This window comes from Betta splendens, chromosome 5, assembly GCF_900634795.4.
Source record: "Betta splendens chromosome 5, fBetSpl5.4, whole genome shotgun sequence".
NCBI classification, from domain to species: domain Eukaryota; kingdom Metazoa; phylum Chordata; class Actinopteri; order Anabantiformes; family Osphronemidae; genus Betta; species Betta splendens.
The window spans coordinates 12,081,215-12,102,935 of NC_040885.2; the positions used below are offsets into that span (position 1 = coordinate 12,081,215).

Genomic DNA, 21,721 nt, shown 5'->3' on the forward strand with positions numbered 1-21,721 from the left:
GGTGCGTGTTGTCAGCTGAGCGCAGAGGACAGCGTGCTGCGGTACAGGCTGTTCCCGGCCCGCTCGGCGCGGAACGGGTTACAGGTCAGGGTGTCTATTGGAACACAGTGTTCTCATCAGCGGCGGCAGCGGCACGGCTACAGTACAGCCGGAACATTGTGTTACTTTGTGGCCGCTTTCCAAGACCTGCCCTTAATTTTACACTAAACGCCCTCCCACAACTCCACTCTATTCTACTCTCTCTCCGTTTTATTCGCCCCGCGCGCCCGCCTCTCGCTCACTCCACTGTCATTTTGAAGCCTGAGCTCCATGTGGCGGCTCCGCCGGCGCGTTCGCGGAGCGCAGAGATAAGAGTGGAGGGGCTGCACGAGACCACGAGCGGCGTCACGTACTAATTACAAGGGCAGAACATTAAGTACTCTGGATGTGAGACGAGGCACGCGCTGGTGAATTTGGAGAAATAGACGCGTGTTGGAAATTTCAACGGGTCGAGGGATCAAAAAAAAAGGAGCGCGAGCATATGTAAGTGTTCTCCTTTTCTCTCTATTGTGTTGCTTTCAGACTTAAGGAGTTCATTGAGACGCACGGCGCTAACTAGCGTGTTCGGCTCGCGCCCGGCTGAGTTTAAAGGGACACTTGTTATACATGATCGAGATGCGCTTTTTATCCGGAGCAGGAAACCAGTTAATGATGAACAGCCAAGATGCGCGGCTGAGGTCTGTGAGGTTGTAAGATGTAACAGGATGGATGTTAATGCCGAACACGTGAGGGAGACGTTTGTGGTTTCAGCTCTGGAAAACGGAGTCTGATAAGGCTGCGTGTGTGCGTGTGTGTGTGTGAGTGTTTAAAGGTGAATGGCTGAGAATGTGGCTTTTTGCTGTGGTTAGACGTGGACGAGGACAACAGTTTACAACTAGAATCCCTTTAGGCTTAGGTGCAGCTTCATAAATTACAGGCTGCACTTTGCGGGATCATAACACTGTAGTTCATTCTGTGCTAATTATTATTCACTCCAGGACAAAATGTACATTACAGGGTGTAAAGGTAGCTGTTGGGTAAGTTAAATACAGCTGTTATCACAGATGTATTTTGGGCCTGATGACATAATCTGAGGTCGAGGTGGTCAGTCAGACTTTCAGGGGGCTGCGATAAATAAATAGCTTCTTGTCTTTAAACATATATAAGTCGGGGGGTTGAACGTCTTTTTACTGTTGCTGTGCCCATAACATAAAAACTTCATGTTAAATGTTTGGCAAAGTCATTTTAAAAGCTTCATCACTTCACACACATAAAACAAAATAAAACCCACAAGAAAGCAACTTTTCTAAAAACCAAACTCCCTCAGACGCCCTCCTGCATCAGATAATGCACAGGACACCGGTGTTTGTCACGCACACAGCGTTCCGGCGTGTACAAGTATGAATCAGTAGTACAGATGTGAGACAGAATGTACAGAGACATGTACAGCGTGTGCCGGTGGATGTGGTCTCATTGTACTCTTTTCCTGCATTCCTACGCAGTTTGGGTACATGTTGCCTACATGTCCCCTCCTCTGTGTCGCAACCCTCTGCAGCAGCTCTGCCGCTCGACAGCAGCCTCACATACGGCTCTGATGAAATAGGTGACTTCTGGCGGCGATTGGTGAGGTATCGGTCCGTTTGCTTTGTTCCTGCTCAGCGTTAGTGTGAGAACGCGAAGGTGCGGCCGGTCCGACTCATTCAAGTACACAATGGTCGTCTTCATCCAAACATTTAGGCTGGCTCGTACGCGAGGGGGTCCCGGAGTGCAGAGCAGCATCGGGCTTTGCCAGCGGGGAACTGTGAATAGAAGGAACATTTTGTTCAGACGCGCACACACGCACACACACACACACACACACACACACACACACACACACGCTGGGCTACATCTAAAATGAAAACTGTGAAATTGAAAACACACAGGACAAGGTGTAGAGACGGGGGACACTTTGTCCCCGCTCTCGTGTTGAAGAGTTACTTGATCTTGGTGCGTGACACAGAGCTGCAGAAGCAGGAGAGGCCGCGTGGATATCGGAGAGAAGCATCTCTGCGCTTTGAGCTCGTGGTCTGAGACGCGGCCGGACTGAGCGCGTGCGGCCGACCTCCGCCGGCCTGTTGCCCAACGCACGTCCGAGCCGCTCGGCGCTCGCGTCCGCGGGCCTTTATGGAAACAGCGCGCGGCCAACTGTGCGGGAGCCGCCGTCCGTCGCCGCCGGGCCGCTCTGTCCTCAAGCACAGTTCCTAAATCATCTCTGTGCAAACGCTGCTCCTCACATTACCCTCTCTGGCGCTCGCTGTAAATGTGAGGGCGATTGAACTCGCTGGTAAATAACACACGGTTCCTGTTCGTACCTCAGCGTGTCCTGATGAAGGCGTGATGCCATGCCAGTTGCGACATCAGCGTGTTTATACAGTTACTACACAGATAAGCAGACATATAAACACGTCTTCATATAAATCATATGATCTTGTAGCTTATTATACTGTAATTACAATGTAATAACAATTCTACTCTTTATCTGTTTCTTGTACTTAAAGGTCACACCTCAGCGTCTGCTGATAAGCCGATCTGGGTTTAAATGTTGCTTACTTAGCTTTAACTGTGCCGCTTCACACCTATAACTCGTTATCATACTCATAAACGCGTGCCTGTAGCATCCACACACAGCCCCAGAGCACCTGCAGCCACATATGTGAGCGTTAGCGTCCCGGCAGTTGGTAACAAGCAGCCGCCGGCGTTTGCCAGCTTGCCCGCGGGACTCACTCCTTTGCAAGCGGCGTTTTGATTGTTTGCAAACAGAGTCCGGATCATTGCGCGCGCCCGGAAGCGCCCGCGGCCACGTGTGCGGCGCACGTCGCCGACGACGGCTGCCGAGATGAGAGAAGCAGCGTCTAGCGGCTCATCACCGTTTCACGGCTCTGGCGAAGCTGCTGGTGGAATTCCTTCCTTCGGATCGTCGATCCGAGCTGCTCGTCTGTGTCTCAGGGCCTCGTGGAAGTCGAGAAAGACTCTGAAAACAGCTGTTTGGACGTCTACCTGTTCGGAGTTTGTTTAGCGCGCGGTAAAAAGTATTTATATATTTTTCACTTGGACGCGTGAGGCAGAGGCAGATGTATTATTTTGGTATCGGTGCCCAGGACACGAGCGTCATATTGGCAGAACATCCCGGTTCTGGGTCTGAGTATTAAAGCTGAGTGTGTGTTTGCACTAGCTATGAAAATGAAGAGCTTAGTATTAGTATTTGTATTGTGTATATGATGTGATACTGGGCTCTTGACATGTGACTTATGCTTCTGTAGTAGATGAAATAATGCCATGCTGCACGTTGTTGTATGAGAGAGGAGCCACAGGTGATGTGGGTTGTTGTGACCCAGTCTCTGATTATTTCTACCCCACCGCTGAGTCTCTGGATCAAAAGAAACCATCACTAGTTTGATTTTTTTACCCGCTGGGAATTTTTTTACCGACATCATGCAGGTGCTGTAGTTCTGCAACACTGGGCCAAGATAATTAAAGCTATTTTAAGAAACGGCACCGGCGTCGGAGAACGCGGCGTAAAAGAATGGGAGGAGGTGAACCCAGTTAAACTGCAGGACGCCGCCTCGTATTTGAGCAGTCTCTGTGGTGGTCGGACGTCGACCTGCTTCATCACAAACACCGAGAGACACAGATGACTGTCTGCGAGGGCGCCGCTTCGTCCGTGCCGAGTGTGTGAGCGGCGCTGGGCCCACACTTCTTCGGCGGATTTCAGAAAGATGACTAATGTTGAAAGAGAACATTGACAAATTATCTGTGCAAATATCTCAATGACGTCGGCTCTGGGTGATGATCAAATATCCAGATGCTGTTTACACACGTCAGTGAAGTGATCGCCCTGAATGGAGGATTAAAATAATAAAAGCATAAAAGTTGGCATCTGTCTTATGCACCATGATTTGCTTTCAGTATCCACAGATTCGTTGGTATTTATGGTGTAAACACGTGGGCTTGTGTTTGTGCAGAGGTCCTGGTTGATGCCCACGTGCAGAAATGACCACAGATCAGGATTTGCCAATGGATGCCCAGTCAGCCACAGCCTTGTTTGCTGCCAAGGGCGTTGATGTCACGCGCAATAAGGACCAGGGCGTCCTCAAGGTGCTCACCGTGGTTACTGTCATTTCCACACGTCACCCACTGGGGGACTTCGAGGCAGTTTCAAGCGGCTTGTCCGTCTAAATGCAGGTTGTGAAGCGTCCAGGAGTAGATGGAGACCGACCAATGATTGGCGACAGGGTGACCGTCCACTACACCGGGAAGCTGCTCAGCGGGAAGACGTTCGACTGCAGCCGGGACCGCAAAGAACCTTTTTGCTTCAACGTGGGCAAAGGTGGGTGACGTCAGTGCGGGCGACAGCACGCGGCCGCTCTCCGTCGCCACAGGCGCAAACAGATCCCTGTGTTCCGCCACAGGGCAGGTGCTGAAGGCCTGGGACATCGGCGTGCTGTCCATGCAGAGAGGGGAGGTTTGCACGTTTCTGTGTAAACCCGACTACGCCTACGGAGCAGCCGGAAACCCGGACAAAATACCTCCCAGTTCCTCAGTGGTGTTTGAGGTAAATATTGCGTTTGTGATTCTGAATGGTGCAATTGGGAACAAACAGTTTCACACGTGAGGTTTTTATCGGCCAAGATCAATTGGCTTTAATATTTTTCAGTGCTTATCATAGAGTAGGTGAAGTCTGTGCCGTGTACAATATAGTTTATGAACTCGATAATGAACAAGGGAACAAGGGAGACAGATGAATGTTTAGTGGTTATGAAGGTGGGAGGAGCACAGGCGTCTGCACATGAGGTGTGATAGTCATTATTATATCTCCTTTTTATGTTTTATGTGATGACACCTACTTGTTTTTTGTTATGTATTTGCTTTTCCCTTCCCACACTTGCTGTAACACCATACAGTAAGTTCTGGCGAGCTGTCAGTTCTTCTACATTTCTGTGTGCGTGCGACAATGATGTACATGAATGCTTGCGCCGGCACAGATGGAGCTGCTCAAGTTCGAAGGAGAGGCGCTCTCGGACGACGGCGGCATCGTCAGAAGGATCAAGGTCAAGGGCGACGGCTACTCCAACCCCAACGAGGGGGCAGCTGTGGAGGGTAACGGCGTCCTTCTCCCAGCGGGTGAACGCGATTGCCATTCATAAGCCGCTTTACGTCACGCCGCGTCCTGTCTGTGCGACCCACAGTGCACCTGGAGGGGAGCTGCGGCGGGCGCCTGTTCGACTGCAGGGACGTCGGCTTCATCGTCGGGGAGAGCGAAGACAAAGGCGTTCCTCTGGGGGTGGACCGAGCGATGGACAAGATGCAGAAGGGAGAGAGCTGTGTGCTTTACCTAAAACCAAAGTGAGTTACCAACACTTACATACATGCAATACGTCTTTTTTGCTCTCACAATCGTAGCCTATAGTAAATCAGAAATCAGCTTCATCCAGCTCCATGTCTGTTTCACAAACTAAGGCGTGAAGACAACCAGTTTTGGTTTAACCTTTTTTTAAATTTTAATAATAGATAAGCACAATAATTATAATGTACTATGATAGTTTAATTGCTAATGTAACGTCCCGTCGATTAGTTTAAGCACAAGAATGTGTTGTTTTGCTCTAGAGAAAGTGTCAAAAAAGACATGAAAAATATATTGTTGTTTAATGATAGTGATGAAATCTGAACCACGTTTTTCGTAATCATTAATTTATATTTAATTTAAAAATATAAAAAAAAGAAAAATAACAATAAAACAACAAAGGACAGATTCAGTGAAAAAAAGCACATCAAATTATTCCCTTATGTAAAAACACGTTTTACCATAAATAACAGGGTTATAAAAACTCCACAGTACACAGTGTTCTGTTCCAACCACATAGTAACACTGTCCTGACCCCACCTACACCAGCACTCCCTGTTAAACCCTCGGGCAAATACTGGCGATAAGTAGAAGGAATTCACAGGACACAGTTTACACAGAGCACATGCCAGGACGCACGGCGGGCGGCGAACAAAGGCCTGACAGACGCTGATAAAACCAGAAATACGTCTGTCATCAGTCACGTCTGCTTCACTGAATCCGTCCTGGATCCCCTAAAGCCAGATGAACATTTGTTTGTGTCATGTGACTTTCCTTTCCCATGGTTCGAGTGCCTCGTTCGGTTCATGAAGCGTCGCTTTTCCACAATAACGGCTGCGCGTCTCCTGTTGTTGTGCCGTGGTTCCTGTGGACGCTCCACATGCGCTCTCTCTTCCTGCAGGTACGCGTTCGGGAGCGAAGGGAACCAGGAGTACAAAGTCGGACCAGACAGAGAGGTCGTGTACGAAGTGACCCTCAAAGACTTCCAGCGGGTGAGCGTTGAGCTTCCCGGCTTTTACAAACAGCCAAACGCCTTCATGTTAATTAACTTCACTCTTTAACTGCGCTGCTCTTAGGCTAAAGAATCGTGGGAAATGGACTTGAATGAGAAGCTGGATTCTGCAGCTGGAGTGAAACACAAAGGGAATCAGTATTTCAAGGTACCAACTCCGTCTTTTGCATAAGCGAACGCCCACGTTTGTGCCATAGACACAGTGTTAAGCTGCTGCTGTTCTTAGGCAGGACGTTTCTACCAGGCAGTGGTCCAGTACCAGCGCATCATCACCTGGTTGGAGATGGAGTGTGGTTCCGGCCCGGAGCAGCAGCAGAAGATAAGGGATTTTGTTGTGACTACCCACCTCAACCTAGCGCTGTGTTTCCTGAGGCTTAAAGAGTTTTCACAAGTCGTGGAGAACTGCAATAAGGTGAGTCAGTGACCCGGCGACGCTCCGTTTCTAGCACCCGCCTCCCGTCACAGCGCGGCAGCTGACGCGTGCCTCGTTTTGTGCCTGCGCCAGGTGATCGAGCTGGATCAGCGCAACGAGAAGGCTCTGTACCGCCGCGGGGAGGCGCGGCTGCTGCGCAACGAGTTCAGCCTGGCCATGGAGGACTTTCAGCAGGTGATTCAGGTCAAGCCCTCCAATCGGGCGGCTCGCGAGCAAATTTCCATCTGCCAGAGCAAGATTAAGGAGCATCACGAGCAGGACAAGAAGACCTACGCCAACATGTTCCAGAAATTCGCGGAGCAGGATGCCAAGGTCTGTAAACCTGAACAGCCTCACGGACCCGTTCGCCCGCATTCTTTTCTTTTATTTCTCACAAATGTTATAATTACAGTCATTCATACTAACGTGTGGCCGCTGTTGCCCCCCCAACACACACACACACACACATGCACACACGCACACGCACACACGCACGCACACAGACACACAGACACACACACACACACACACACACACACACACACACACACACACACACACACACACACAATGACTAATATGTGGATGTTGACCTTTGACCTTATGGATAACACTGCATTGTTGAACCGTCACACCATATGTCACTGACTTGTTCCCACGTGTTATTGTCCTTTTACTGATGTGATACTGACCTCTAGTGGTCACTCACTGATGTGTTGATTTGGAATAGTAATGAAAAGGACAATCAGATTGGCCTGCAACTAAAAAGACATCAATTAATAGATAAAAACAGCTATTTCATATCAAATCCTTTTACACTTTGTTAATGTGTTGCTGTTAGTTTGTAGATTTTCGCCTTTGCTCGTTTGTCTTAAAACCCTGCTGTCCTGTCAACAGCCTGTCCAGGCGAGGAGGCGGCGGGACGAGAGCGTGAGGAGCAGCCTGAACGGGGAGGTGGGCACCAAGCGGCGCCGGAGGAGCCGCGACTGTCCGTCGTAACGGTGACATTTGAAAGGAAGCTTTCCAAGCCCACGGACAAGAGGCAGCGTCCAAGCTGAAGAAAGGCCTCCAGTCCGGACCTCTTTACCCCAAACCCCAGCGTTACCATTCCCGCATACAAAACAGTTGGAGCAGGGATGTTTGCGAGCCAAACAGCATTTCCCCTGTTACTGAACTGCACGACTGCCAGGACGAACCTCGCAGCTGATCGAGTACTGTAGAACCCGTGAACTGAACACTTCTTATTTTTAAAAGTCCACTTTCCTTGACGTTCGGCCACAGCGCAGAGTTGAGCATCAGGTTCCAAAGCCGCAGCCCCGACGCGCCGCTGGTAATAAACCTTTTTTCTGGGCAGCTTCATGTGCACATCACACCGTGCTGCGATAGGCGCATGCTTTGTGCTGGCGTGGGGGTCTGCCACTGTGTAGTTCCTACAGCCTGCATGCATGTATCACAAGGTGTTTGGGATTCAGACTTGAAACTTGAAGCTGTTTTAGATCATTCGAAATGTGCAATATGCGCATTGGACACAAGGTGAAACAAGCTGCGTGAGTCCAGCGATAACAAAACAATCGAGACAAGCAAATTTCTCCTCAAATGGTGGTTGGTAATGAATTATTATAATTAAGTCAATGTTGGGAATTGCAGAGACATTTAAATAATAAATCGAGGACAGGGTTAGTGTTAAAGATGTGAGAGATTGAATGCTGAGATTGGAAAATAGACTGTGATTCTGTCACAACTGAGCATATTTGGTGACCTACGAAGCCAAATCCCATTTTAACTGTGCTGTCAAGAGATTATTTAGTTCTGGGCGGAGGTGGGTTAATAGTCGTGCACTAAAATAATTTATTCATGAATGCATGCATGTTAGATCATTGATAATTAGTTGGCATCTTATCTGATAGAAACACAAGGCAGTATATATAGTTTTAACGAGAGTCCAGTGTAGCTGAACGAGTACAAGCAAATAAGTGGCGATGAGAAGGTGACGTCATCCTTTTAATGGACTGATATTAACGTTGTTAGCCAGTGGCAGCTGCAAAAAAAAAAAAAAAACACAACAAAACTAAAGCAAACGTTGGTGATATAATGACATAAGAGATATGTGCTTTCCAGTGTTTATGTTCATGCTTTGGTGGATTTTAGTGGTTGGATCTTTTGGAGTTTTCTTCAGTTGCACTCATTGTATGCGGTTCTAGCAGCTAACAGCGTGACACACTCTTGAGCGCACACAGCAGCCTCACTCTGCGTATGTAGACATGCAGCATTACTTCTACTGTCCGTCACAAATCCTCATGCGTATGATTCAAACCTTTCCAAAGACGGAGGGATCATAGATCACTTTATATGACAGGACAGATGCGCTAGTATCGAGGAGGACGCACAAACTGCAACGTGACTGCTTCAGTTTACACCTGTGTCGTTCTTTTTGCCTCAGTCCCAGAAGGTGTGTCTTTATTTCACTGTATTTTTTTTTTTTAAATCTTGGTTTCATGTTTTGAACGTGTGAATGTCAGTGGAAAGTGGACGATGATGCACTTTGGTGACCGTTATCCTTTCATTAAATACCTTGGTGACATTCAGACAATAATCTTCAGGCAATGTTTTGTAAACATTGGTTAATTCAGAATGAAAACCATAACTGTCTTAATATTTTGTGCAGTAATCATATCTGTGTGCATGTGTGTGTGTGTTTTATCTATATTGCTGTATGGTTTTAGGTCTTTAAACGGCTTGTAGCTAAATGTTTGAAGTAATGCTGGCTCTAAACACTCAAACATTTTGTACAGTGGAAACAATGATGTATTTTTCAACAATTCAAAACTTTCAACTTTTATTTCAAATGTTTGGCCACTACTGTCAAATACGACAATATACTTTTGATAACTTAAAATATTAAGTTTTGAGTTTTTATCAGCAATTAAAGTGTAACACCAACTGTTTACATTTATTCAAACCATAATTGTCATGTAATGCAAAATGTGGTAAGTGTTTAAACCAACATTTATGCAAAAGAAATATTTTCAGACAGTAACATGTAAAAGGTACCTTTGTCTTCTTTATATACATATATTTTATTTTTTGCACTTTAAAACAATAAATACATCTAAAAGATGCATCTAAAGAAATATGTTATTGTCATAATTATATTTATTCTGGCAACATGTTTATATTGTAGTTACACTTAAACATTACCAATTTTAATTTTACATTTTAGTCTTTTATTAGTGAATGGGTGTAGTTTTGTAATTAGTGGAGCATTGTTAGGTTTCAGATTCCATTAAATCTATCTGGTTTTATCCAGTAGACTTTATTACTATTCAAAACTGACCACATACAGAAATACATAAAGGAATGGACGGATATTTGTTCTCTGTATCAAGTAATTGTTTTTCCTGAAGGCTCATTACTGGATCACCTGAATCACCATAGCTCAACTTAGTACACAACAAAATGATCCTCAATATCAGTGAAAAAGGAGGCATTGCTAAATTTAAACATTAATTTCACCCACCGACTAGAGGGAAACTTGAGCAGACACTGACAACCTGCCAAACACAGATTGGCGCCTCAGACGCAGGCCCTGCCCAATGAGGCCACAATGCTGCTACAGGAATTCATACAAATATTAACAATGAAATTACTTAAATACTCAAGGCCTAATTAAAATATAGTATTTAATTATTGGCACATTGTTTAACAAAACTGAAAACATACAATTCAACAATCATGATTAGGTCATAGAAGCATTTTCATTAATACACCTTGTTACAGAGTTTACTGTTAAAATGTCTTGACCTTAGCATTCACACAGTTTTACAGATAATAAAACACAAATCTTTTGTTTCAGCATGAATCTGTTGTACAATTACACTTGGATCAAAACAAATACATTATCCTACAAATTTAACAACTAGAATCAATTAATACACGCTTAAAGTTGAATCTATAGTAAAAATATAATGTAATTCTATTAAAAATGTACTTTATTCTCTTACTTTTTTGGTACATCTGTCATCAACATCACACATTCATTATATTATAAAAAAGTCTATTAGCAAATACTATCATCCTACTATCCACCAGTTTCCTACCAGTGTCTGGTCTGAAGCAGCAGAACTTGTCACAAGCACTTCCATGGGGTTGGCACTAAGGTGCACATTGTGGTCATGGTCTGACCCTTAATAACCTGCCTTCTTTCATCTCACTGCTTCATTATTGTTTGATCCAGGCAGTCAGTTTACAATGTACTTAATGCTCAGAGATCTTAAAGTGACCAGACCTGTTTTTTACACATCTTTACTACTTATTATTTAAAAAATATCAGCATTATTACAAGTCTTTCAGGGAATTTGAGATTTAGATTTCAAGTACAGAGAGAACAATTTGCCAGGTATAAATCTGACAGTTTTAATAACCGATTGCTTATTTAGTCATTGTCTATAAATGAAGACCATGAGATGGTGTTTAAAAGCAGAAAAAACAAGAGGCAGAGTAACTGTTGGGATCTCATTTGCTCAAAACAAAGAACATACGTTGAACTCTGAAAGCCTGACAGCTGGAACCAATCAGCTGATCTCACAGCAGCTCCTTAATCCCAAAGCCATGCATCTGGGGCCATACTGTAGGTGGAGCAGGTAAATCATCAATCTACTGTACTAAATTATTATAACTTGTCTTAGGCGAGGGTGTGTGTGTGTAATATGTAACAAAATGTGTCTTTGGTTGAACTGGCTGCCAATGGAAGACACGTGTAGTCAGTGTGTGGGAGAGTCACATTAAAATGAGCTTTGTTTGAAGGCGTTCAAACAAAAACACTGATATTCAACTTATTATATTTTTCTCCAGAGCTGCTTCCCTTCTATTCACAGCAGGTCGGGTTGCTGTCCGGAGAGGAAGTCAGGTTGAGCAGCTCAAGTGCTTTCTTCTTGGTTTTGGTGAAAGGAAGGTCTCCAGCTGGGGAACACAGGATGGAGAACCTCTGGCAAAGGAGAGCATGGCTTTTAACAGAAACACAACAAGGGGAATGAGCGCTGGAGTCCGGCTCACCTGTCTCAGTGAACCAGGAGTGACACTCAGATTGTACAGCATCCAGATGGGAACCATGAGCGTTGAGGAGAGCGTGAACCACCAGCCAACAGCATAACCCCACCATGGGTACTCAGTGGTGTTGTTGAACTTCAGAGGAGTGTATTTGACCAGAGAGAAGATGAATGTTCCCTGAAAACAATAATGGAAAGAGCTTTTAAAATCTCTGACAGTTGACACAGACCTGAGATAACTGGTGCTGGGCGATGTCAAGAAATATGAAACTGACGAGTCTAGTGTCATATTTCCCAACTATGTGAAATTTGGTCTAACGCAAAACGTCCGTCCACGTCAGTCTCCCGTCAAGCTCTCGTCTGACCAGAAGGTGGCCCTGCTCAGCCTGCGGCCTTCCTCAGATCCTCACCCCAGCTGTCATTGTTTAATCACTCACTCACTCACTCACTCACTCACTCACTCACTCACTCACTCACTCACTCACTCACTCACTCACTCACTCACTCACTCACTCACTCACTCACTCACTCACTCACTCACTCACTCACTCACTCACTCACTCAGCCAATAAACCTGTCTCCGGCATAAAATAGGAGGGATGGAGATTTCGGCGCACTGGAGCTAATGTTAGCCTAATCTTCTTAGTTACACATTAGTCTTCCAGCAACAGCTGCCACGTCTGCCGCTAAAAAAAAAATGTCTGCAATCCAGAATTGAGGAGCTGGTGCTGTGCAAGCCATGCTCATCTTTACAGAAACTTACCATGCATATTATTGGAGTGACATATTTCAGACAGTGCTTAATTATGGCTAAGGGCTTGTATCCGATCATGTCCTGTAGGTTTTCATAAAACCGGTCTGCACCTGTAGGTAGATGGAAACACTGGTGAGGAGGTTGTAATTCCCTGTGGAGACGTAGTGGATGTTGCTCTTGTGTGATGACTCACCATAGACCCAGCCAATACAACCTGACTGCAGAATGGCGAAGAGAAGCAGAGTCATGCCGCTGCAGGCGTAGTAGTCAAACAACTGGAAGATGTACAGTCCACCCTGTTTGTCAGATAGATAGAAGTTAAGGTGTTCTCCCAACTTATAAGAAAAGTTATGGTAAACAAAGTGGTGTCGTTAGCTCTTACTTCTGTGACCATCACAAGGCCGATGAAGAAACAGAAAACACTGATAACAAGGAGAAGAACCTTCCGTCGATGGCCAGCGAGGAAGAAGGAAGGATTTATGTCAGAAATGGCTGTTACGAGAGCTTCCAGGCCTACAAACTGAAAGAAGGAGCTCTTAGACACACACACACAAGCATAACAGCAATCACCTGGCCTCATGCTGTGCCAGGATGTCTGTAGTTAGACTCAAAAAGCGTCACCATACCTGACTGTCCAGGCCGAGGAGGATGATCATAACGAAGAAGAAAACCGCCCAGAGCTGAGGAAATGGCATCATAGCAACGGCTCTGGGGTAAGCGATGAATGCCAAGCCAGGACCTGCAATGAGAAGGAAATATGCAACAGATTATGGACGTCAGGTCAGTTTATTTCAAACTTTTTTTTTTGATACAGCCATAATAGAGAGTTAAATGCTGGAATGTTTGAACCTGGAGCCTTGTTCCTGTGAGCCAGTACCGCGGCACGGCCCTGAACTCACGGTTCTGCTAAACACTTACCTGACTCTGCAACCTTCGATATGTCTGTGTTCTGCTCGTAGGCCATGAAGCCAAGTGCAGAGAAGATGGCGAATCCAGCGACAAAGCTGGTGCCGCTGTTCAGAAGGCACAAATACACACAGTCCCTAAAAGCAAAAATCAGCCTTTAATGATCTGTTACTTTCTATAAAATAAGACATTTTACATCTTTTCTTGCCATAGAGATAAATTTAGCCAAAACTCACTTGTAGCAGTTATTGTTGTATTTATTATAACTGCCGAGTGCAGTTAAACATCCAATGCAAATAGCATATGAATAAAATATTTGCGTGCCAGCGTCCATCCACACCTGTAAGACGAATACAGGACATTACTTTCATCCACATTCATCAACATAAGGCATTTAGTGGGTAATGCAACTCTGCTGGACCACATCAAAAATATTTGCTAAAGTTTAAGCTATTGTGGATTAACCCAAAACAATGATCTGCTAATGAAGTTACACTGAATTAAAGTCAAAACAATGCATCACTAACCATTCCCTAACATCCAATAGACTCAAACTTTTGATTCCAACAGTAATTGATTGATTGATTGAAACATGGAAATGTGAAAATTAGTAACTTTGTCTCCACAGAGCTGTTTATTATTGCTTTGCTGACGGTTCAGTGGATTTCAAGCTGATTTCCTAGAACAAATAAATACCTGAGGATCAGTGAGGCGCGATGGATCCGGGTAGAGGTAGAACACAATCCCATCCATGGCCCCTGGTAACGTCAGCCCACGAACCAGCAGCACGGCCAGCATCACATATGGAAACGTAGCTGTGAAGTAGACTACCTGTGGAAGAGGCGGAGCTTAAGGCCAAGGTGTGTTGAGTGAGGTTGGAAGTCTATGTATTAGAACTTAAGAACAGAATGATTAGATACACATCCCTGTGCTCTGTATTAAATCACACAAACCTTCCCAGTGGACTTTACTCCCTTCCAGACACAAAAATAACAAATGACCCATGAGAGCAGCAGACACAGAACCAGCTCCCATCGCAGGCCTCCCAACTCATGGACACTTCCTGTCACATTTAAAACTCTTCTCCTGCAAAACACATGTTAAGGTTCAATTCCTTAACATCATAACGTGTGACTCCTCAACTGCGTTTTTTGCACTTACTCCCAAAACTCTCTCACTGGAGATGTTGCGTTTTCCGAAACAGTCCAGTTGAACTGACTGTCTCTTCCGTCAAACTCCACACAGTTTCCTGTAGCAAAGACAGTCACATACAAGCTGCGATATATTGAAAAATGTCTTCTGTGCAATATGTGTGTGAACCTGTGCAATATTATATAATATATATAATATGCAGTAATCCTTCTCATGACTCTATACACTACTCACTCCTCTCATCTCTATAGTATTCCACTGTGGCAACTTAACTAACTGTTAGAAGCATTTTTACATTCAATAACCTTTATCCAGTCAATCCCTTATTGTAACCTGCATGTATTTTGCACTTAGGGCATAGACTTAATTATAATAGTATTCTTGTAACAGTACAATCCTCTTCTTTGTTGCAGTTTGAACTTAAGACTTCAAATTGAGCCAGTCATGGTCCAATATTTAACCTTACTCAGTGTCTAAATGTGGAAATGAATTTTGGGATTTTGACGAACAGAGTGAATCATTTGAAGATGTTCTAACCACGCCAGCGAAACGCCCCCTTCTATTCCATCCTTGTTTGCCTGTCACTGTTTAAAGAGACCACAAGCAGAAACATACCCGTGTTCCAGCTGTTTCTGCAACTCGCCCAGGGGAGTTCAGAACTGAACGAGGAGAACAGATACAGAAAGGCCCAGGCCAGTATGATGATGTAATAGATGCTGGAGTAAAGCACAACCACCTGACTGCCGTAACCCATCCCTGAAACACAAAACACCCGGACCAAAAGTCAGTGCAGTCGTATGAAATCATTCACGCATGGATCAGATACAACATGTTGTAAGCTGCACATGTACAAGAAAGATAAACAGTCCTGCAACTCATTCAGCCGATATTGTAGTTAAGATGAGGTAATATTTAACTGATGCAAGATAAAATTGGTTTTATCTAGCTGCTCAACAGACCAGAAACCCTGCTGAGATGTTTGGATCCGTTGATGAAGTGCGTGAACAAGTTTCATTTTAACTACTCGTTTATTTAAAATTGAATCCCAGCTGTCAATAGGGGAGAGGAGGGGTACACCTCGGACAGGTCGCCATAGAAATGGGGAAACGATAGCCGTGTAAAAGTGGAATTAATTGCAGACTTGCTGTACTGGGGAGAATTAGGCAGCGGTCGTGAATGCACACAGACGTGTGATTTGCAGAGAGCTTTTCCCTGTTTAGAGCGTTACCTTCGAACAGGGGGCATATTTTCCTCCAGCAGGTGATACTTCCTTGTTGGGTGTACTGGCCGAGAGACGTCTCAAGCAGAAAGAGGGGGATTCCGCAGGTAAAGAGGAAGAGGACGTACGGGATGAAGAACACACCTTGAGGAAATGGAGCAGCAATGAGTAGAAAGACCACTGAAATGTGAACAAGCCTGTTCCTGAATTCAAGCTTCCTCTGTTGTGCGCTGTTCAGCTCGTTGCATTTCCATGTTTGCATTGGGCTAATGATGCACTAGCAAACAGCTGCTGCTGCTAATGTGTGCTATTCTAAATACGTGTATGTTTTCCGTTTCCTTATGTACTTGGGTTTTGCTTATTTTCCTGTGAATTTGTGAACTGTACTACACTGAGTTGCCATGGTTACAGAACAACAACAACAGTGTGATGCAGATGTGACGCAGTCAGGTATGGTATAAGAAAATTTGTATAAAATTAGCATACTGTATAAAATATACCAACGATTCCCCATAGTATGCATTTATAACTACAACAGCAGCTCACCTCCTCCGTTTTTATAGCACAGATAAGGAAACCTCCAAACGTTGCCCAGGCCTATGATTTGTCCTGCGACAGCCAGTAGAAACTCCATTTTGTTGGACCAGTGTCCTCTTCTCACGGAACTGGCTGCAGGACAGTCCATGCTGCCCATGCCGAGCCTGAACCCAACCTCCGGACCTGGGAGCCTATCCATCACACTGCAAAGACACACACATTAGCAAAATGGATTGTGCATAACATTTGTGATTAGAGCTGATCAAGTGGAAGGCAAAACACCTCATTCATCAACCGCATTACATTCGAGTTCTCTGAAGTTGTTGATCACGTACTAACAAAGCGGTGACCAACCATCAGGAATCTGGACATGGTTCAGTTGCTGCTTATTAATGTTCATAATCTGCACAATGCCAGCAGTCTTACTGCTTTAGGTCAGCCGAGGGTCAGTGCTGCTTGGCACAAGTGGTAATGCTTTCATCAATCTTGCTTTTGTGTTGCTGCTTTGGATCTGGTGTGGGAGCGCAGCAAACACACTGGAAAGCGTGGGTTTTACAGCGGCTCTATTAAATAGCTGCTGAAAACAACTTTCCTTGTGTGTAATGCCAGTGTTCCGTACTGCGTTAGTGAAGTATTAAACACAAGTCTAAACCTACAAAAACAACAAGAATGTCTTTAAACCTTATAGCCAAAGGTGAGGCTTACTCCTACATGTATTACTTTAGATAATGAGTAGATAATGTGTCTACGTAGAACAGAGCTCATCATCATAACAGCAGCCCCCAGGTGTGAGTGCTGCAAACAAAAGGCTTGTTTCTTATGTACCAATTATGTATGTGAAACATGTACAAAAAAAGGGTAAATGATGTGTTTCCAGTATCTTTCTTCGACTTATCTATGTCACTTAGGATGAAACCTCTGGACCTTTTTGGAAAAGCACTGTTAAAAGTTATCTGTCAGCTCAGCACGTTGTGTAAGCGGCGGGGAATGTTGACATGTTTGTGTCTGAAATGAGACTGATGTGCAGACAGAGCACAGCATCTGAATTAAAATCCCATAATAAAATGAAAATAATTTCTTTCGACTTATATGACGTTCGAAAGCCGTTTCCTCGGCTCCGTTCTCATGCTGGAATCAAGGTGCTGCGTCTCACAGTGTTTGTTCCGAGGTCCTGTTTCAGCCAGAGCGCTGCCACTGTGACGTGATTCGGGAAGAATCGCTGAATGCATTCACTGTTTTCCTTCCAGCAGGTCCAAAATAAACAGGCGCCCTACTAAAGAAACTCGCTGTGGTGTTAGGTTCCGTCCGGAGAAAAGCTTCATACCACTGCTCCGCGACGCAGGTCAGATTCAAGATGCTGCAAACATCTGACTTAGGTGTCATGTTTATCATCTGTCACTGGCATAAATGGTGTCGGTGTTTTCCTGAAGTTGTGCAACAGCACGTCTCTACATACAGTAATCTCACTGCGAGCAACATACACAGGTTTTTTCCTCTATCATACTCTCTGTGCTGTAGTTGAAGGTGAATGATTGCCGTTTCAACACAAAGCAGCTGCCTCAACCCTTGTAGGGAGCGAGTATCTCAAGGACAACGAGTAATAGACGCTACAACAACCACTAAAACTATCTGCAACCCAAAATATTTGCACGCATTAGGGCGCGTTGCTGCTGTCGGCTGCTTCGCGTGAACCATGGTTAAGACACAGAGCTTTTGTTTGTCCCACACCATGAAGTCAGAAATAGAGTTACTTAGTTCAGGTCTTTGAACTTTGAACTTAGAAAGACCCTTGTGTCTAATAATAACTCAGCAAAGTGAAAACTGTCCAATACTAAAGGATTATGTCACGTAGGAGCAGGTTCTATATGATGATATATAGATAAAACATAAGAGCTAAATTATAGGCCACTGTTACTGTTGCTGACTACTGCAACTAGTTTTAATTTCTAGGCCACTAGGTCACGGCCAGCAGAAGGCGTTTTAAGGTACAGTATGTTTGCTGTAAGTGCTGCTTGAAACTATTTTGATCCAGCTATTTATGTCCAGCGCCGGTGGTCGAGTTCACAAGAGTGATGCACAGTGAATATAGGAGCCAAACAGAGGTGGTTTAACCTGGGCTCACTTTGCCACTTTGTTGCTAACAGTTGATGCATCAAGGCCTTAGATCAAGTTCATTTCACAACCAGCTAACGCGTTTTATGTCCTCGGGTCATATAATTGCAATTATAGGTCAATTAATTCTGTACGAGGCCTGAACTGGACGTTGGTGTCGAGGCTCCAGGTACAACATCTAGTAGTGACGTCTGACTGTTCAGCCACAGGTTTTACACTATTGCATAAGATACAACACAACGTAGTGACACTCACATCACAACACAGGCACAGTGGCATAATGACTCTGCTAATGGCAAAACACAGGTCAAAGTCTAACGATGCGAGCGAAATAATAATGGCAATATAAAGTGGTGTTCATTTACCTGGAGCTGTGAGTGCTGCTCGCAGGCGCTGAAGCCGCTCAGACGGACTCTTTGGACCAGCGCCTCTGACCTACTGATGCTGCCATCCTACACTGGCTGCACCTATCAATTAATGTACATGAAATACCCAACTGACAAGTGGGTAAATATAGGGGCGGGAGGTGAGACTCAACGCCCAGGCTCGAAAACTTGTTAGGGCTTCTTAAAAATATCGCCTGTGATATTTTTTGCTCTACGTGTGACCAAATATTGGGAAATATGGCAGAAAAGGGAATAATTGTTGGTCACAGCGTCATATTTTAATCTCGGTCCAACCCGACAAGGAAGTGTGTAAATATTTGCCTAGTTCTTTTTTAATCAGATATTTTTAGATTAAGTACTTACACATACATAACATATACATACAGTACCATAAGATACATAAACATTAAACATGCCAAATGTCTATTAGAACAAAAGTACACACTTTAATACATAAACTGCAGTCATTTTTTTAAAAACAATATATGAAAGACATTCAATTTTTTAACTTTACCACCACTTTTAAAACTGCTTTTCTGTAAATATTTGCAGACAAGAAGCCGAATAGTTTAAAACAGCGTTAGCTTTAGCTTCGCAGTGATCACAATACAGCCAGCGGCTGCGCCGCACAGGGGAAATAGCTGCCGTATAACCGGTAACCTTTGGCCTAGATAATACAACACAGGATAAGCCGCCAGAAAAGCCCATCAGCCCCGAACCTGCTAGCACCTGTAAGATGTCCACCAGTCAAAGAAGTCAAAGCAGAGCAGCCCAAGCTCACGGTGTCCACAAACAAGCACAAAGACCAACAAAGCTGCTTGTGACATGTAGAGAAAGAGTACCTGAACGCCACACGTCAGGAGCCCGTGCTTCTGTGTTACGCCTCCATTGGGCTCTACACGGGATTGATGTGCTGCCTTTGTCTCAGGAGGAACACAAGTCTAGACAACCCCGGTCCCTCCACGACAAGCGCTCCTCCCGGCTCGGAGCATGAGGGAGTCCATGTGTGGAGCTTTTAGGGCGCCGTGTTTGTGTGACAATGAGTGGGAGAGAGAGAGAGAGAGAGAGCGGCGAGAGGAACAGAGAGAGAGGCGGGAGTGGACGTTGGAGGAGAGAGAGAAAGAGAGAGGGGGGCGGCGTTGGAGGAGAGGGGGGGGGGGGGGGGGGGGGGGGGGGGGGGGCACGAGCCTTTCTGAATGAGCAGCAGGAGGCGGGGACTGTGCAACAGGTCCCATGATGCTTTCACGGGCACTGGACGCATTTGCATATTGGCTGCAGCGCTTGCAAAGCTTTGAGTATCTGCACAAGGGTGGAAAGGGAAGTAGGACATTATGTGGAGAGTACACAGTACAGTACGTACTGCTACACTTATCAGTATTATGATCATTATCATTATCATTATTATATGTTTCTTTATTTTAATCCTTACTGTCAGAAGTGACACTTTGAAATGCTACGTCTCTTGTTTGTTTGTGTTTTGTGTTGTGACAAAGTGTGTTCTGATCAACAACACCAGAACGAGGTCAAACCCAAGGTCAGCATCAGGGAATGAACACACAAAGAAATACAATTTCAAACTGTTCACATCGTATCATCAATTCTGCTGCTTTTGCCTTTGTTACTTCATGTACAGATCACCACAGACTGAAAAACCTCAGGTTGAACCCTTGATTGCAAAAAAACCCACCGGTGCTTCTCCATAAGATCTAAATAAACATGACTGCATCCTGTTCTCACCAGTCTGAACAGCTGACTGCTGACGCGGCCCGGCTGCTAGTTTGTTATGAACTGTCCTGGTTAACCAACACACTGGACACAAGCTAAAGCATTAATGATTCAAACCTCCGCTTTTTGATTGGCCGTATTTGGATTTTCACACCATTTCAATGAAACACGTGACTTGTTCTAAACTTCAATTCGCGAATTTTGTTCTTGAGCGTCTCCATTCTGCCTCGGCCCCGACCCCACACACTGGTCTCCTTGTCACCCACATCTCAGCCACAGCCACAGCTGGTGACCCCCGGATCGCTCCCTCCCTCCCTCTGCATCAGCCTGAAGCGCAGACTGCACAATGCTGCTCAGAAACATGACTTTACAGCCATCACGCCACAGAACCTGTGTTCTGATGAAAAACCCATCAATCATAGGTGGGTGCAGTATAAAACCACTTGCCTCTGCTGCGTAGCTGCACAGGGTCGTGTACATGTACCTGAGTGGCGTAACTTCCTCTGGTGCTGCCTTTAAAAACCTGTCCCGAGGCCGGTTGTGGTCAGAAGAGCTCAAAATGTTATGGGAAAATGCTGAGATGATATTTTGCGGGTTTTACTAATCGTCCTGACTAAAGGGTGGAAATGAAGACACATTTACAACTTTCATGAAAACATACAAAAAAAATTATCACACCCTGTAATAAGTCAAGGCAACTAGTCATTCAAAAAGACTGGTGCAGTGTAATGGGGCGTCGAATGTAAAAGGAGCACCTATAACTAGTTTTCTCACATTTAACTAAATGACACGTGTTTTTTCACATTTAGTTAAATGTGAGAAAACTAGTTTTAGGTGCTCCTTTTACATTTGCCATATACAGTGTCTGCGTGACCGCAAAACCTCCAGTCAAATCTAATATACACTCACAATTTGGGGTCCTCTGAAGACGTTTCGTGCCCTCCCCCGTGTGTTTCCAACAATTCAGCCGTTTGCATCTCGGAGCAGCAGCTCTCAGCTCAGCCCGAGTCCCAGCGCTCTCCTCTCAGCTCGCGACGGGTCTGTGTGACCCAGTAAGCTG

The 21,721-nt window shown here is 45.0% G+C and overlaps 2 protein-coding genes across 5 annotated transcripts; one reads left to right on the top strand and one right to left on the bottom strand.

Annotated features, from left to right (window-relative positions):
* The first annotated feature begins 156 nt into the window (after positions 1-156).
* fkbp5 (FKBP prolyl isomerase 5) lies at positions 157-8,893 on the top strand. Of its 2 annotated transcripts, XM_055509075.1 has the most exons (12): positions 157-522; positions 1,521-1,646; positions 4,023-4,155; positions 4,243-4,387; positions 4,470-4,612; positions 5,043-5,157; positions 5,247-5,403; positions 6,303-6,393; positions 6,478-6,561; positions 6,640-6,825; positions 6,919-7,158; positions 7,723-8,893. In XM_055509075.1, exons 3-12 carry the CDS (start codon positions 4,051-4,053, stop codon positions 7,822-7,824), a joined length of 1,368 nt encoding a protein of 455 aa, XP_055365050.1. In that variant the 5' UTR covers positions 157-522; positions 1,521-1,646; positions 4,023-4,050; the 3' UTR covers positions 7,825-8,893. The 2 variants fall into 2 exon arrangements, with proteins under 2 accessions (XP_055365050.1, XP_029005748.1); XM_029149915.3 differs by lacking the exon at positions 1,521-1,646 and having other exon boundaries at positions 161-522.
* A 388-nt stretch (positions 8,894-9,281) lies between these two features.
* On the bottom strand, positions 9,282-21,721 carry slc6a22.1 (solute carrier family 6 member 22, tandem duplicate 1). Of its 3 annotated transcripts, XM_029149912.3 has the most exons (16): positions 19,779-19,979; positions 18,916-19,017; positions 16,448-16,641; positions 15,911-16,045; positions 15,298-15,438; positions 14,692-14,779; positions 14,484-14,616; positions 14,227-14,361; positions 13,767-13,870; positions 13,543-13,667; positions 13,251-13,363; positions 13,007-13,144; positions 12,818-12,920; positions 12,634-12,734; positions 11,878-12,048; positions 9,282-11,809 (listed from the first exon to the last, which is right to left on the bottom strand). In XM_029149912.3, exons 3-16 carry the CDS (start codon positions 16,635-16,637, stop codon positions 11,690-11,692), a joined length of 1,797 nt encoding a protein of 598 aa, XP_029005745.1. In that variant the 5' UTR covers positions 16,638-16,641; positions 18,916-19,017; positions 19,779-19,979; the 3' UTR covers positions 9,282-11,689. The 3 variants fall into 3 exon arrangements, with proteins under 3 accessions (XP_029005745.1, XP_029005743.1, XP_029005744.1); XM_029149910.3 differs by lacking the exons at positions 18,916-19,017; positions 19,779-19,979 and adding an exon at positions 21,571-21,721; XM_029149911.3 differs by lacking the exon at positions 18,916-19,017 and having other exon boundaries at positions 19,779-19,978.

Bases quoted from the DNA above. Each gene is read 5' to 3' on its own strand.
- fkbp5 (XM_055509075.1), top strand. From the start codon at position 4,051: ATGACCACAGATCAGGATTTGCCAATGGATGCCCAGTCAGCCACAGCC. The intron at 4,613-5,042 runs GTAAATATTGCG...GCGCCGGCACAG, and splicing joins GTTCCTCAGTGGTGTTTGAG to ATGGAGCTGCTCAAGTTCGA. The intron at 5,404-6,302 runs GTGAGTTACCAA...CTCTTCCTGCAG, and splicing joins GTGCTTTACCTAAAACCAAA to GTACGCGTTCGGGAGCGAAG.
- slc6a22.1 (XM_029149910.3), bottom strand. From the start codon at position 21,638: ATGCAAACGGCTGAATTGTTGGAAACACACGGGGGAGGGCACGAAACG. The intron at 16,642-21,570 runs GTGAGTGTATAT...GTGTCTTTGCAG, and splicing joins TCTTCAGAGGACCCCAAATT to TGTGATGGATAGGCTCCCAG. The intron at 13,668-13,766 runs GTGAGTTTTGGC...TTTTGCTTTTAG, and splicing joins TACAACAATAACTGCTACAA to GGACTGTGTGTATTTGTGCC.